At 39.4% G+C, this 13,605-nt stretch overlaps 1 protein-coding gene across 1 annotated transcript; it reads right to left on the bottom strand.

The window, feature by feature from the left end:
* Positions 1 to 10,664: 10,664 nt before the first annotated feature.
* Positions 10,665 to 12,920, bottom strand: LOC147622245 (putative pentatricopeptide repeat-containing protein At3g01580). Its single transcript, XM_086823569.1, has one exon. It carries the CDS (start codon positions 12,918 to 12,920, stop codon positions 10,665 to 10,667), a length of 2,256 nt encoding a protein of 751 aa, XP_086679695.1.
* Between the last annotated feature and the right edge of the window lie 685 nt (positions 12,921 to 13,605).

The following is a 13,605-nucleotide window of genomic DNA, read 5'->3' as shown; positions in this document are numbered from 1 at the left end:
GGATTTTTATATTGGCTTAATGCCATTGAAGAGGACAAGAGTCCTGTGAAGAAATATTAGCTCAAACCTTCAAAACACGGGCAAAATTTGTAGGTTTCACTGACTGTTTATTTAGCTTACCCCCGGCCAATATAGTGTACCATTTAAAGAAGCCTTTGGTCAAGATATAGCTTATACCATGGTCTACCTTGGGCTATAGGGCTTGGCCCAATTTGATGCAAAGACGAAGAACGGGCACAATAACCAGTCGTGCTACAAGCGTCGATTTTAAAAAAATTAGGGCAACTTTGTTTAAACCCTCCCAGCTGTGGTTTAGCCTAGGGTTGAGCAACAAGCATGCAAATTATCTTGGATAATGAAAGAGGGAATGAGCAATGGTAAGCATTTGAAATTTGGACCACAAATAGAATAGTTGGAGAATATTGAGATTAGTAGATAATTAGGTGATTAATAAAGAGATTAGACTAATGTGAGTTAAGGCTAAGCTAATGGAGAGGGGTGGCATTGATACCATGTACAAAGAGAGGAACCCTCACCATGTATGGCTAGCTTAACCCTAATTACTATGATTACATAACACTAATCTTATGGTGGGTGCAACCTAATTAACTACATAACGTTGATGAAAAAATTATGCTAACTAAGCATAAGACTCGAGCAAAATTAGGTTACAAGATTGAGACTTGTACTCATAAGGAGGCTTGAGAGCTTGCTTCATTTTTCATTGCTTGAAATGGTCCCCTTTTATATGAGAAGGTACACTCGGGCTTGTACATCAATGTGGGATAAATCTCCACTCGTCTCTCTGGCTCACATGTCACCTCAAATCTTAAAAAAGGTTAGGAGACATCTTATGTATGTAGACTTGGCACCATGCCAAGTATGCTTTTTAGTACAGGTTTGTACTCTTAGGTAGAAGGTGATCTTTTGGAGACACCTTGTCCTTAGGTTGCAAAGCCTGATGGGTGCCCATACCACCTTAGATGGTTGGGTTTGGAAGCGACACAAATATCCTAGGTCTTTGTTGTTATATATAGTCAATTCGATCTGTATAGACCAGTCAACATTATGTCAACCTATGATATGATTAACCCTAGATGCTATATATAGAGGGAAACCAACATTATGCCGACCTATGATACGAATAACCTTAGATATTGTATATAGAGGGAAACCAACATTATGCCGACCTATGATATGAATAACCCTAGATACTATATATATACTAGTTTAATAATATTTATATCACATTGAGATCATTGAGTAAATACTAAAAAAGAACCCTTTGTGTGGGATGAATATCGTTGATGTCTCTAACATTGGCTAATTATACATGGGCAACATTCACACCAAAATAATCTTCATGTGGAAAAGGGTTGTGCCAACATAAGCTTCACATACCATTTTGCACACATCCCTTTCCTTGACTTAGAGCCAAAAATAGACGTAAACATCACTAACTATGATGTTTGGATGGATATAATAAATTCAATAAGTTAATTTATTTAAATTGATATAAATTAATTCAATCAAATTTTAATTTTTAATATAAATTTAAATTAGTTAAATTCTATTTATATATATACTAAATGAAATAGCTTAATCTATTTGTAATATATATATTAATAGTTTAATGACCAATAAAAATTTAACTTTTGAGAATGTTGTGAAAATAGCGTAGGGAATTTTCTCAAAAGGAAAACTAAAAGGTTTTGACTTTAAAATTCTAACAAAATAATAACAACAATAATAGGACAAAGTAACGTAATATGAGTTTCTTAATGTCTTTAATATTAAGATGATTTTTAGCCCACCCCTTATGAGAGCATATGGCCACATTTTTTAATACAAAAATAAAAAATTAATCTAATGATTAAAGAGAATATATCTTAAGATCTCATAGTTATAGTTAATAAATGCTAAAATGGTAGATATAGAAAACCCCACTTGAGCAACCCCAAGCAGGTTGTTTTAAAGAAAAATGTATCCTACATAGAATTTCTTAAAGGGAACAAATGAGATCTCAAAATACTCCTCATGAATGTAGTGTTAAAAAATATGGTGGTGGGCATTGCATGCTTGAGGGAAATCATGGTCCTTGCTTTTGGTTGCACATGTGTAAGTTTTAAAGGGGAAGCACGGTGATGGTCCTTGAATTCGGTTGCACATGTGTGTGCTTGTCATTATGTAAATGTAAAAGGATGAGAAAAAAGTAGACTTTAAGCAATGATGGATTAATTGTTGAGAGACGTGACATTTATCTTCACGATGGGGCTCCTTTGAACCATTGGAACTATTATTAGTTGATGCTTTTCTTTGGGTTGGTTTCCACATAGGTCTAAATTGCCAACTGTTTTTAGCTTTGGGGATATTTAAATACAAGAAGACAAAATGAACTCATCTCATTTGTGGTTGTGAAGAAGTGGAAAAATAGGTTTTTGAAAGGTTGGACTCACAACTGGCTGTTACCCATTTTCTCCTAGCATGAAAATCATCCCTTTGTAGTAAATGACAATATACAATCAGATATACAGTAAGACACAGCTCTAAAATATAGAAATAGTTTAGGCATATCAATCGAAACTTCATCATTAACCATCTCCTCAACATTTTTGTGCAGTTCATTCATCAAGAACTTAGGAGATGTTGTCACCCTTGAGAACAACTATAAAACTAGTGAAATGCTTAGGTGCATTTTGATTCACTTGGCATAAGAGCCCGTCTTGCCACATTACCAAGGATAATGTCAAAATAGGAAAAGAATTTTTAAAACCACTTCAAGTTAAGAAAGAGGAACAACTTCTATTTTAGAAAGCAATGAAATAAATGCAACTAGAAATAGCATATTGTTAACATACTACTAAAATGAAGTTAACATACTGTAGGCATACTACTAAAATGAAACCTTGCTTGTAATATAGTCCTTTCACAACAAAAGAATCCTTATCGATTACATTCTTCCATTCATCATGTACCCCTTTTCTACCTTCTCCTTTACGTTGCAACGCACTTGATAAGGTAAAAATCTACATCCTCATCATTGTTTATTGCATTTGGATTTAATGCAAAAGTGTCACCAACACACAAAGTGCTGCTTAATGCATCACAGTAGCCTTCATACATGAGACCGTCATATCTGTTCACCTTATCTACAGGGACTTCAGTATTATTAAGTAGTGGCACCATATGGTGATAATCCCAAGGCTGCACATGGACCTTGTTAGCGCAGCGGTTCCAACGTGAATGCATACATGCATCACAAAAGCATGCCAATGATCTTGTTGCAAGGGAAGTTGGATCCCTTGGGTTGTGACCATGAAATGCATGCAAAAAGCAAGAATTTGGAATACTAGCACAATTCCACTTCACCTCCATGTTCACATCTCCCAATTTAATCTCCTAAAACACATGGGCACATTCCCTTTCTTTTAAAGGATATGTTGTGTTTTCTCCCTCTAACAAGTTGTCTAAAAAAAACTAACCACATTGATGCAAACTTTAAGATGGGACCATTAGGCTTTAATTTCTCATGTGTCAATGTGCTTTTTACAACTACTTCACCGTCATGCTCTCCCTTGCCATGCCTTGTTCTAAAGCAAAACCAACTCATCTCCATCCCTATGAGTCCAGCATATCTTGCAACAAAATAGAAAGGCATGGTAGCCTTAAACTGTGAGGCCGCACCATCTGACCAAACCCAATGTCTTTTTGGAGCAACACCCTATTTTTGTAGCCAATCACAATGCAATATAAGTCAATGTTGGATGAATAATAAGTCATGCACCTTGTCGTCTAATATGAAGAAGTGGATTATTTTGACTACTTCCCCTGCCTTACAAAAATGGTTACCTGACTCAAGTGCCAGTGCATGGACTAGATCTCATTTTGCTCATTGAATGCATAATTCTCTGCAAAATCTACAACTGAAACAACCACATCATCAGGAAATTTAAGTATACAATACCTGAATTGTTGTGCTTACCTCGGGCCACATAGTTATGTGTGATCAAGATCTTGAGCATGGTCTTTAAGAGTTAAAGGGAACATCCCAGCATTGCATGTCTTTATTCAAAAGATCTTTTCTCTTTTTTTTCTTGTTCCATGCTTATACGTTGCATCCACATATTTAAATACCTTTACAATAATGGTCTTACCTCTCTTTTCTATCTCTAAGAAGCAAGTTTCCAACTTCTTCAGACCACAATTGTTGCACTCTCCCATCAGACACATATTGTGAAAAGTTGCATCAATCTCCTTTGGGAAAAGCATTGACTCCCATAGATGTGTGACACCTTTGAAAGTGCGAAGTGAAGCCAAGCAAACCAATGCTAGTGTCATCACCTGTGGCACAAAAACCGCATGTGCAACTGCATCCTGCTTCATGGAGCCCAAAGGTATGAGACCGGTTTAACGTGTCCTTTAGAAAGGACATTTGCACATAGTATTCGTAGCAGCATGTGTATCTGCTATCATGAACAGGACTCCTACTGTTTGCAGCCATACATGATGTAATGCCAGGGACAAATTCACTGGCAAGAAACCTGATTTGTATTACTTGAAAGTTTTTGGATGCATTGCCTATGTGCATGTGCCAGATGAGTTGCGTACGAAGCTGGATCCAAAAGTAGAAAAATGTGTGTTTATTGGATATTCCCTTGAGTAAAAGAGATATAGATGACATAACCTTAGTACCCCTGAGTTGAGGGTAAGCAGAGATGTATTTGATGAAATGAGTAGCTGGTATATTGCTAAAAAAGAGGTTGTTAGGGATGACGTAATTGGAAATGTGATTGTACAGAATGCAAGTCAGCAATCACAGAGTGAACCTAGAGATTCCCCTTATGTTGGGTCTGTTAAATGTCTTCTCAACAAGCAAAAATTTGACATGAAGGATTTGGGTGAGCTGAGATACTTTCTTGGCATTGCGGTTATTAGGATGGCCAATATGGCTGTCAGAGGCAATATGCATTGGATATGTTGTCCAAATATGGTATGGCTGGTTGTAAGCCAATTTCTATGCCATTAGATTCAAATGGCAAGTTGAGTGCAGTTGCAAGTGAGATCTTAGAGAACCCCACTATGTACAGGAAGATAGTGGGGTAGCTTGATCTACATGGCAATTATCAGGCCAGATTTGAACTATATAGTTAAATTGGAGAGTCATTTTATGGAGGTTCCTCATAAGCCACATTTTAATGGTGTGAGGCAGACATTTCCCTATGTGAAGTCCACATTAGACTATGGTCTCTTTTATGAGGCTGGTACGAAGTTGCAAGTAGTTGGATGCACCGATGAAGATTGGGCTGGTAGCTATTAGGCAAAATATGGACTCTCATTTTTGCCCCTTAAGGATTTCCACACCTCCTCTCTCTAGAAAAATGGGCTCATGGTGAAATTTTTACAAATCAACTCAGAAGTGAGCGGAGTTTGGAAATTTGGAATCTACTCTTCGATAGCTTTCCAATAATATATAGCATGATGAGTAATTTTGATATTAAGAAAGTCCCCAAATTGGTGATGATGTGGCATGTAGTAACATGCCACATCATCACCAATTTGGGGACTTTCTTAATATGATATATAGCGTGATGGGAAATTAAGCATATTAAGAAAGTCCCCAAATTAGTGATGATGTGGCATGTCATCACCAATTTGGGGAATGTAACATGCCACGTCATCACCAATTTGGGGACTTTCTTAATATGCAAAATTTCCCATCACACTATATATCATTGGAAAGCTATCGAAGAGTAGATTCCAAATTTCCAAACTCCGTTCACTTCTGAGTTGATTTGTAAAAAAATTTACCATGAGCCCATTTTTCTAAAGAGAGGAGGTGTGAAAATCCTTAAGGGGCAAAAATGAGAGTCCATATTTTGCCTAATGTATCGTAGATAGGAGATCTACCAACGGAGTTATGTTCTCCTTTGGGAGTGGTGCTATGACATGGAGAAGCAAGAGGCAGCCAACAGTTAGGGGTGCTACAATGGCAGTATGTGATGTAGCTTGGTTACACAAGCTCTATTGATTTGGGACTATAGGTTGATAGCAAGCATGTTGTCATCTATTGTGACAACATTAGCAGTATACAATTGGTGAGGAACCTAATTTTTCATGCGCGGACCAAACACATAAAGGTCCACTATCACTTCATCAGAGAGAGGGTCTTAGCAGGAGACATTGATCTCGTGTATGTTAGCACGGAGGAGCAAGTAGCTGACATTTTAACTAAAGCCTTGGGAGCAGAGAAGCTTCGCAGATTCCGAACTATGCTTAGAATCCTAGAGATGGAGTTGAGCATGAGGGGGAGTGTTGAGATGTCAAGCTTAACACGAGCTGACACTTATGATATGCCTAGGACTGTTTCCGCCACTTATATCACTGGCATGTTTGTTGGTAGGATGCTGACATGATGGATCTTCGCCAGTGCTTCCACAACTAGCTATACCATCCACCATTGAGTTATGGCATACTTATCTTGCCAGCTCACTCACTTAACGCGTTCACATTATGGACCACATGTACAGAGTCCTTTAGTACTTATGTTGTATTTTCCTTATCTCTTTGGTAGACCTCTTTTTGTTGAGAAGAAGAAGAACAAATTTCAGCCTCTCATCTTGTGTGTTCTCTTCTAGGGTTTGTGTGAGTGTGTGTGCTTGCAAGAGCTCAAGCTCTCTTCCCCCCTGCATCTTTTCAATTAGACCATGCTAGTTAGCATCATCTAATTATAAGACCATGATACTTAGCAACATCTACTTGGAAGTATCAAATGCTAGTTATAAGATTGTGTCTGTTATTAGACCATGCTAGTTAGCATAATCTAGGTCAAACCATGCTTGTTAGCTACATCTACTTAGAAGCATAATCTAGTTATTAGACCATGCTAGCTAGCATCATCTAGTTATTTCATGCTACTTAGCAACATCTACTTGGAAGCATCAAATACTAGTTATCACACCGTGCTAGTTAGCATGAGTCTAGATCAAACCATGCTTGTTATTAGACCATGCTAGTTATCATCATCTAGTTATCAAACCATGCTAATTATATTAGCAACGTCTAATTGGAAACATTAAATGCTAGTTATCAGACCATGCTTGTTTTATTAGACTATACTAGTTAGCATGCTTGTTATTAGATCATGTTGTTAGCATCATCTACTTATTGAACCATGCTAGTTATCAAACCATGCTATTTAGTGACATGTACTTGGAAGCATCACATGCAAGTTATCAAACCGTGCTTGTTATTAGACCATGTTAGATAGCATAATCTAGTTATTAGCACATGGTAGTTAACAAACCATGCTTGTTAATAGACCATGCAAGTTAGCATTATCTAGCTATTGAACCATGCTGGTTCTGAGATGTGATGCTAGACAACACAATGTGTTGTGCTATTTATCATAGAAAGCTATAATTATAAGATGAATGACTAACTAGCAAAAGCAGTTACTCCTGCTAATTAGTATAGAGTTCAAAGAAGCAATAAAACATAAATTAATAGTGATATTAGTAGTAAAAGATGAAAGAATGTATATAGTGATAGAAGCATATATGCGTAATGGAACATGTGCTAACTCACGATGTGTATTAGGCTAATTACCATCACATCCAAGTTATTTCACTTAAGTGAGATTGATCACTTGAGGCTCATTGAGCAAGTGCATGGGGTGTCTTATGTAACTTTTTCTCCCCATTCTCTTACGACAAACATTCTTATTATTAGGGGATACACGCGTCTCATCTTTCCACAATGTGTATACCAATTCTTTCATTTCATCTGTGATTGGGCTTCGTCGTTTTTGCTTTCGACATGCAACCAATGAGAATAGTTTATTAGCATCAGGTTCCAGCCGTGATTTTGCCTTGTAAAAGCATTGAGACAGGGGACTTCAAGGATCCTTGAGATTTTTGCAATAGGCATGTTTTCCTTTTGAATTCAGCATCATGGACAATGTTGTATTCTTCAAGAATAACTCCTCTTTACAACCTGGCTGCGTGACAAGAGCCAATGTGTTGCGAACATTGGAAACGATTGTGGTTTGAATAGCAGCCTCCTCCAATGTAGACTATTTGTGGATTGCTTGCACGACAAGGTGTTGAGTAACTAGATTCCAGATTTCTTGTCTCAATTCTGTAACAATGCCTTAAGTCCTCTGCTTTAAAACTTTCACAATCTTAGAGGATATTTTGTGCTTTTCTTCTTCATCAAGAGCATGTACTCCACTGTTATCCTTCATACATTTCTTCTCCTCTTGTTGTTTCCTCTTCCATTCTCTCTTATACTGCCTAATGATGGTAAGTAAGAGCATATGGATCCTATGAGTTGGGATCTATCATCTGTAATGGATCTCTTCTACAATCTTCTATTGCCGACACAAACGTACATATATTATGATAATTAGTGAGGAAAATAGCCAAGATATCAATCATGTCTTCATACAAATATTGGTTATAGATCTTTACCTCCATTGGACACATTCTCTGCAGTACAATGATATCTACCTGATCAGATGCCAATACTCGGTTTTCCATATCTCTACAGAGAGGGAGAGAGTGGGAGAATAGGGCTTTCAATCCATCCTAGCTATAGCTTAGGAATCTTTGTTATTGCTTTATACGCAACACTCTACATGTGGAGTAGCATCATTCCTTCTTACATCCGGATCTTTTGTTACCTTCATTAGTCCCTACTTATCTCATCAAATTTAACATCTCTGCTTACATCTCACGAGTGGTAGGGTTATAACATCTATAATCTTTCTACTCCAAAGCATAACCAATGAAATGCATTTATTTGCTTTGACTCTAACTTTGTTTTCACTTCATTGGAAACATGCACATATGCAATATACCCAAGCACTTTCAAGTGAGACACATCTAGTTTTATGCCTGTAAACTTCTCTTCAAGCGTCATACCATGAACCATTACAGTGGGGATTCTATTTATAATGTAAATAACTAGTTTTTGTTGCTTCTGTCTCCAAAATAGTTTGGCATATTCTTTTCAACCATCAAAGTATGTGTCACTGTTGCAATATGCCTATTTTTTCTTTCTACAATACCATTCTATTACAGTGTACTTGCATATAAACCCTACTTTCTCAAGAAATCACTAAACTCATTAAAAAAATACTCTCCTCCACTATCAAATTTTAGATTTGCATATCTTTTTCCTTTTTGACCAAGGCTTTAAATCTCTGAGAGTGAGCAAACACCTCACTTTTCTCTTTCATAAAATAAACTATTTTCCTAGTGTGATCATCATCAATGAATGTAACATAATATCTGCAACTTGAAGTTGTTGCACAGTGTAAGCATGTTAACATGCACTAAAAACATGGTCCAAGACATTACTAACCAACAATGGTTGTTAGCTGTATTTTAAAACATCCCACATTTTCCTTTTTGAAATTCAAATATATTTGCAAATGTCATTAGCTTCCTTTCCAAAGTTTAAAAATAGTGCCTTTAAAATAGTGGCATTCAGTTACGCCATAACCTGGACACATGACTTAGCTCCATCCTCTCTCTCTCTCACACACACACACGTCTCTACGATCCCCTCTCAACCCTCTCCCTCCACGTCGCTCCCCGTCCCGCCCTCTCTCTCTCTGTCAACATTCTGCCAGTCTCTGAAACTCTTTACTTCTCTTCCTCCCTCATCCTCTTGATAATCACCATAGCTTCAAGCATAGCATAAACAAGGATGATTAGATTAACAAGAGCTTAAGCACATAATTGATAGAGCAAAATGAAAGTAATAAACTCGAGTACTATTCTCATTCAAAAAATGCCTCTTAAATAGGCTGAGGTTACAAAGCTGACATATCATAGATGAGGTCATCCAGCTCCCACATGATCCTCCTTTGATTTAGGGTGTTAGTCAACCTTGTAAGCTAAAATATAGGCATGAGAATCTCCATGAACCCACTTGCATGCGGCACCTACTGGATACAAACCTTGTGACATTGTGATGCTCTGGTTCACCTCATCATTTTCTTCTGCAACATGCTTTGCCTGTGGAAGATATACTCTCTCCGTAAGTTCTATCAGTCGCTGTTTACAAGGAGATGTTTCTTGCAGGTGCTTGTGGCATCCTACCAGAATAAGTTTCAAAACACTTCCTGCTCATGTTCAACCCAGCTCTAGCCAGGCTTCCTCCAACACCTCTCTCTATCTCGAGTGCTCCTCCTTGTTATACTAGCATAAATGTTTTGACATCAAAACACCTTGTAGAATTCTTCGGTTGTAGATGCACTGTATAGACATACGCATCTTTCCTAGCTTCAAAATAAGCTATGAACTCACCCTGTGTAGCACATTGAATAGAGGTTTGAACAGAGGTTCTACATGTAGGTGTTTGTGGTTTTCTACCGCAAAAGTGTGTAACTCCTAAGGCCAGGCTTCCTCCAAACACACCCTTTCTGTCTCTCAGTTCACTCCTTGAATAGAGGTGCTACATGTAGGTGCTTGTGGTTTTCAACCACAAAATGTGTGTAACTCGTAAGGCCAGGCTTCCTCCACACACACCCTTTCTGTCTCTCAGTTCACTCCTTGAATAGAGGTGCTACATTTAGGTGCTTGTGGTTTTCAACCACAAAAACTGTGTTAACTCCTAAGGCCAGGCTTCCTCCACACACACCCTTTTTCTCTCTCAGTTCACTCCTTGTTTACACACTCTAGCAGACTGGCATCAGCATAAATATTTGACATCAAAACATAGTCCTGTGGTTGTAGCCGCACTGCATAATCAAATACTTGCTTTCCCAGTTCCACATTGCCATGTTTACGGCAGGCACCGAGCAAGCATGACCATGAGGGGAGATTAGAAAGCATTGGCATTCTCCACACACTGTCTTTGACCTTTTCGAAGTCCCCTGCACGTGCTAGAAGGTCCATGATAATAGCACAATGTTTTGCATCTGGAGATATGCCATTGTCTCTGCTCATGGATTCAAAGCACTCAACACCTTTGTCTACAAGGCCAGCATGACTACAGACAGCGAGGACTGAAAGAAATGTTACTCCATTTGGCTTAGTACCTGCCACTTGCATATTCGCAAGCATCTGTAAGCAAGCACCACAATCACCTTCTCGTGCATAACCAGCAATGCACGCATTCCATGACACTAAATCAGGCTCAGAAAGTTTGTCAAAAACTGCCCGAGCATCTGCCGTGCTAGAACAAGTTCCATAAGCATGAACAAGACAGGCTCCCAGAACATGACTAGACTCGTAGCCAGCAGAGACTGTACTGAAATGAAGCTGCCTACAAATATCAAGCCTTCCTGTTTCACTGCAGGCTTGCAGAACACAGGCAAGTGCGATATCATCTAGAGCCACACGGAGCTTCTGCATCCGTTTGTACAACTTTAAAGCCTTAACCCCTTGGCCATGCTCAACATAACCTGACAGCATTGCAGTACATGCCACAGTGTCATGCTGGGACAACCCATTGAACACATTCTCTGCTTTCAGGAAGGTCCCACATTTGGCATACATATTCACAAGGGAGCTACCAACAAAGACATTAGAAGTGAAGCCTTTCCTTTCAGCATCAGCATGTAGTGCTTGCCCCATTTTCAGAGGCACAACTTTGGTTTCCTGTCCCCCCACAAGAGTAGCTTCTTCCTTTTCTGCAAGAGAAACACATGCTTGGAGGACAATTACAAATGCATGCGGGTCAGGATGGACACCTTCCTTGAGCATCTGTACGTACAACTTTAAAGCCTTGTTCCCTTCGCCTTGCTCAACGTATGCTGAGATCATGGCAGTCCATGACACAACGTTACGCTGTGACAAACAAATGAAAGCATTCTCTGCTTCCGTTATGGTCCCATACTTGCCATACAAACTTGCAAGTGAGCTACCAACCATGACATGCGAGGCGAAACCATTTCTCCGGGCATCAGCATGTACTGCCTGGCCAATTTCCAAGGACACTACTTTGGTTGCTTGTCTGTTTATGATAGCAGCTTCTTCCTTTTCTGCAAGGGTAGAACATGCTCGAAGGGCAATCGCATACGTGACATGGTCTGGAGTCAGGTCTTCCTCTTGCATCTGTCTGTACAACTGCAAAGCCTTCTCATCTTGGCCTTGTTCAGCATATGCTGAGAGCATGGCATTCCAGGATACAGCATCCCGCGTGAAGTCGGATAAGCCCCTAAAGACATTCTCTGCCCACAAGATGCTGCCACACTTGCCATACATCCTCAATAGGCTGCTACCAACAAAAGCATTGGAAGTGAAGCCCTTTCTGCGGGCATCAGCATGCAGTTTCTTGCCCTCTTCAAGGTCAAGGATGCTGCCACAAGCTTTTAAAAGGATGAGGAAAGTTTGAAGGTCTGATTCGAAACCATCCTCACGCATAGAGTGATAGGATTTCAGAGCCTCCTGAGGGCGGCCACACTGTGCGTAGCCAGAGATCAATGCGGTCCAGGAAGAGGCAGTGCGATGGGGCAAGCTGTGCAGTAAAAGGCGAGCGTCGGCGAGGGCACCGCATTTGGCTAGAGAGGCCACAAGGGAGGGGGCAAGTGAGGGGGTGAGGTCGGGCCTGTGTTGGGCAAGGTGGGCATGGACACGAGAGGCGTGGGCAGGAGACTTGAGCTTGTTGCAGGCCTTGAGGAGAGAGAGATAGGTTTCTTTGGAAGGGGCTGTGCCGGCCTGATCCATGCGAGACAGGGCATGGAGAGCCCTCTCAAGCTTCCCTTCCACGCACAGAGCTCGCACAGCGACATCATCGTCCCCGTAAGAAGAGAAACAAACGAAAGAAGAAGAAGAAGGCTCCGTCGACCTGCTCCCCTTGTCGCGCTCGACCTCTGAGTTCGAGCTGCTCTTGCCCTCCACCTCTTCGGCCAGGAGTTGTTGCAGGCGAACACCACCACTTCTCAGTTTCGAAGGCGAACGAATTTGCATTTTTGCTACCCACCAACATACATTTTGTTGTGTATTGAATGAAGGAAGGTGTACATTTCTTAAAACTTCATTTCATAACTTTTAAAAATCCATTTTGCACATTTTTTAGCTAAATTATAACTGAAAAAATCTCAAAATGAGAAATGTTTTGATAGTTTTCTGAAATTCAGAAATTGGTTTTTATTGGTCATATTTTGGGAAAATTTTGAAATTGAAAAAATGGTTTTTATAGGTCAAAATGAGAATCTTGCACGTCCATTGTATATCATTTGCAGGTTTTGGAGGTCAAACAAGGTACCTTCGATTCTGAAAGCTTTAAAGTGTGTAGTAGGTGTGAGGTGGTAAATTTTTTCCTTATTGTGGGATGATGAATAATCACATTTTCTTTGATAACAAATTCAAACTGTTCAAACTATTAGGCATGGGATATTGCTTTTGCCAAAAGGAATATGGAAAGCAATTTGAGAGAGATGAAGAAGCTTCATTAGGAACTATGCAAGGGGTAAAGCTATGATTACTACTGCAAAGTCAGGGTAATGTCACACACAAAAATATCTATGATTAACACAAACTTAGAGGCCCATGTTGTATGAACACAAAGAGCTCATGTTGCCTCTTTTAAAAGGATAATAACATAGAATTGAAGATAGAATCGTAGCGCACTTGCACAATAATGTGCACGCAT

Source organism: Cibotium barometz, chromosome 29 (genome assembly GCF_041138505.1).
Source record: "Cibotium barometz isolate CiBa-2024 chromosome 29, ASM4113850v1, whole genome shotgun sequence".
Classification (NCBI taxonomy): Eukaryota; Viridiplantae; Streptophyta; class Polypodiopsida; order Cyatheales; family Cibotiaceae; genus Cibotium; species Cibotium barometz.
The sequence above is the reverse complement of the archived record's forward strand: the minus strand, read 5'-3'. Positions and strand labels throughout refer to the sequence as shown.

Coding starts and splice junctions, on each gene's coding strand:
- LOC147622245 (XM_086823569.1), bottom strand. CDS start 12,920: ATGCAAATTCGTTCGCCTTCGAAACTGAGAAGTGGTGGTGTTCGCCTG.